At 42.6% G+C, this 1,710-nt stretch overlaps 1 protein-coding gene across 1 annotated transcript; it reads left to right on the forward strand.

Moving 5' to 3' along the window:
* Window positions 1–394: 394 nt before the first annotated feature.
* LOC131605764 (uncharacterized) lies at window positions 395–1,366 on the forward strand. Its single transcript, XM_058878080.1, has 2 exons — window positions 395–671; window positions 828–1,366. The coding sequence occupies exons 1-2, from the start codon at window positions 395–397 to the stop codon at window positions 1,364–1,366; spliced, it is 816 nt and encodes a 271-aa protein (XP_058734063.1).
* Window positions 1,367–1,710: the final 344 nt, after the last annotated feature.

A 1,710-nucleotide genomic window follows, 5' to 3' on the forward strand; every position in this document is an offset into this window, starting at 1 on the left:
ATCAGATACGACACAAAAAAACTTTTGCTGAAGCCATTGGAAATGTCTGTGTTATTCCAACTAGTCAACTCCCTGTTCCATGTGTTAAAGGAGACAGTATATCCATCTTGATACCAGAAGAAAAATACCTTTTAGGTTTGGAAGCTTGCAAACATAATTTACATGGGAAAATCCTCTGGCCAAAAGGAACCACACCCATCACCGTACAGCAACTCAACAAGAGTTATGGAGCTCTCTACCAAAATGGGGGATAACGTCTCTTGGTAAGGGGTTTTATGAATTCTCTTTCTCTTGTCTGGAAGACGTTCGTCGGGTTAGATCAGCACCATCTTGGAATCTCAACCCAGGTATTCTCAAGTTATTCACTTGGACCAAAGATTTCGTTCCGACAAATATGAATCAGAGTTCGGCACAGGTCTGGGTTCGTATTCACGGCTTGGCACAGGAATACTGGAGGCCGAAAATTTTATTTACGATTGCAAGCAGCATTGGTACGCCCATCTGCATTGACTCAACATCCAACAAACCCATGCTCGAGCGTCCCTTTGGACATTATGTAAGGGTTCTTGTAGACATAGACCTTCTGAACGAATTACGGGACAAAATCCTAGTAGAAAGGGCAGGATACGCCTTCTTTGTGGATATCGAATATGAAAAACTCCCTGAGTTCTGTAATTTCTGCAAAAATATGGGTCACAACGTTCACACCTGCAGAAGGAAACAAAACTCAGAGCAGTAACCCAACTTCAAAACCAAAGAGCATAGTAAAGAGCACAACAAACCTCACCAACCTCCACTTCAACTTCCAAAGGGCAAAACACCTGTAGTCGATACAACTCCACCGGATGCAGGACAAACTAGTGGGATCCAAAAAGTTCTGGAGATCAACCCAGCTGATCGTTCATTGATAGAAGATGTTAACCAAACCCCTCTGGCCGAGAAAAACGCACAAGCTACTACACACAAGTCCGACAGCAATACCTTTCAAATAGAGTTTCAAAACAACAACACTATTCTCATCCCCATCGCTGAAATTGAAAACAACAGACTGGCAGAAGAAACAAACCAGGCTATCATTCTCAAACAGGCTGCTACTCTCAACCACTTGGACGACTCAAGCTCTGATTCTGAAATAGTTGTGGAAACACAGATGGATAAATTGAAAAGCCTTGCAAATAAATTCCTCACTGATTCTTGGGGAAATTTGGCTGAGCAGCTGGAAAAGATTGGCTCTTCGGAGGAGGACGACGGAAATTTTACTGAAGTGATTACTAAAGCCAGAAAGAAAAAGAGCAAAAGGAAAACAAAAATCAAAGAGATTTCAAGTACCAGACCCAAAGCTGGTTCCGAGAAAACCTCTCAATGAAGTGCCTTTTTTGGAACATTAGGGGCATCGCTAACTCCCCCTCAAAGTTAGCCCTTAAAAACATTCTTAAAATGCATAAGCCTGATTTCTGTTTTATTGCTCAACCATGGATGTCTCACACCCTTTTCCCCCCTTCTTTTTGGAATAGACTCAACATGAAACTTTTTGCTGTTAACAATAGAGACCCTCTTCTTCCTAACCTTTGGTGTATTTGCACCAACAACCTTGACCCTCAACTCCATAGCTCTTCTGACCAACATGTCGCCTTCACTATCACCCTCAGCAACAAGTCTTTTGGGATTGCTGCCGTCTACGCATCTACCTGTCACATTAGCCGTCGTACT

This window comes from Vicia villosa, linkage group LG5 (assembly GCF_029867415.1).
Source record: "Vicia villosa cultivar HV-30 ecotype Madison, WI linkage group LG5, Vvil1.0, whole genome shotgun sequence".
Taxonomy (NCBI): domain Eukaryota; kingdom Viridiplantae; phylum Streptophyta; class Magnoliopsida; order Fabales; family Fabaceae; genus Vicia; species Vicia villosa.

What these genes read in the sequence shown, in the direction of transcription:
- LOC131605764 (XM_058878080.1), top strand. Translation starts at nt 395, where the DNA reads ATGAATCAGAGTTCGGCACAGGTCTGGGTTCGTATTCACGGCTTGGCA. An exon ending in TGAAAAACTCCCTGAGTTCT is followed by an intron (nt 672 to 827) that starts GTAATTTCTGCA and finishes AAACACCTGTAG; the next exon opens with TCGATACAACTCCACCGGAT.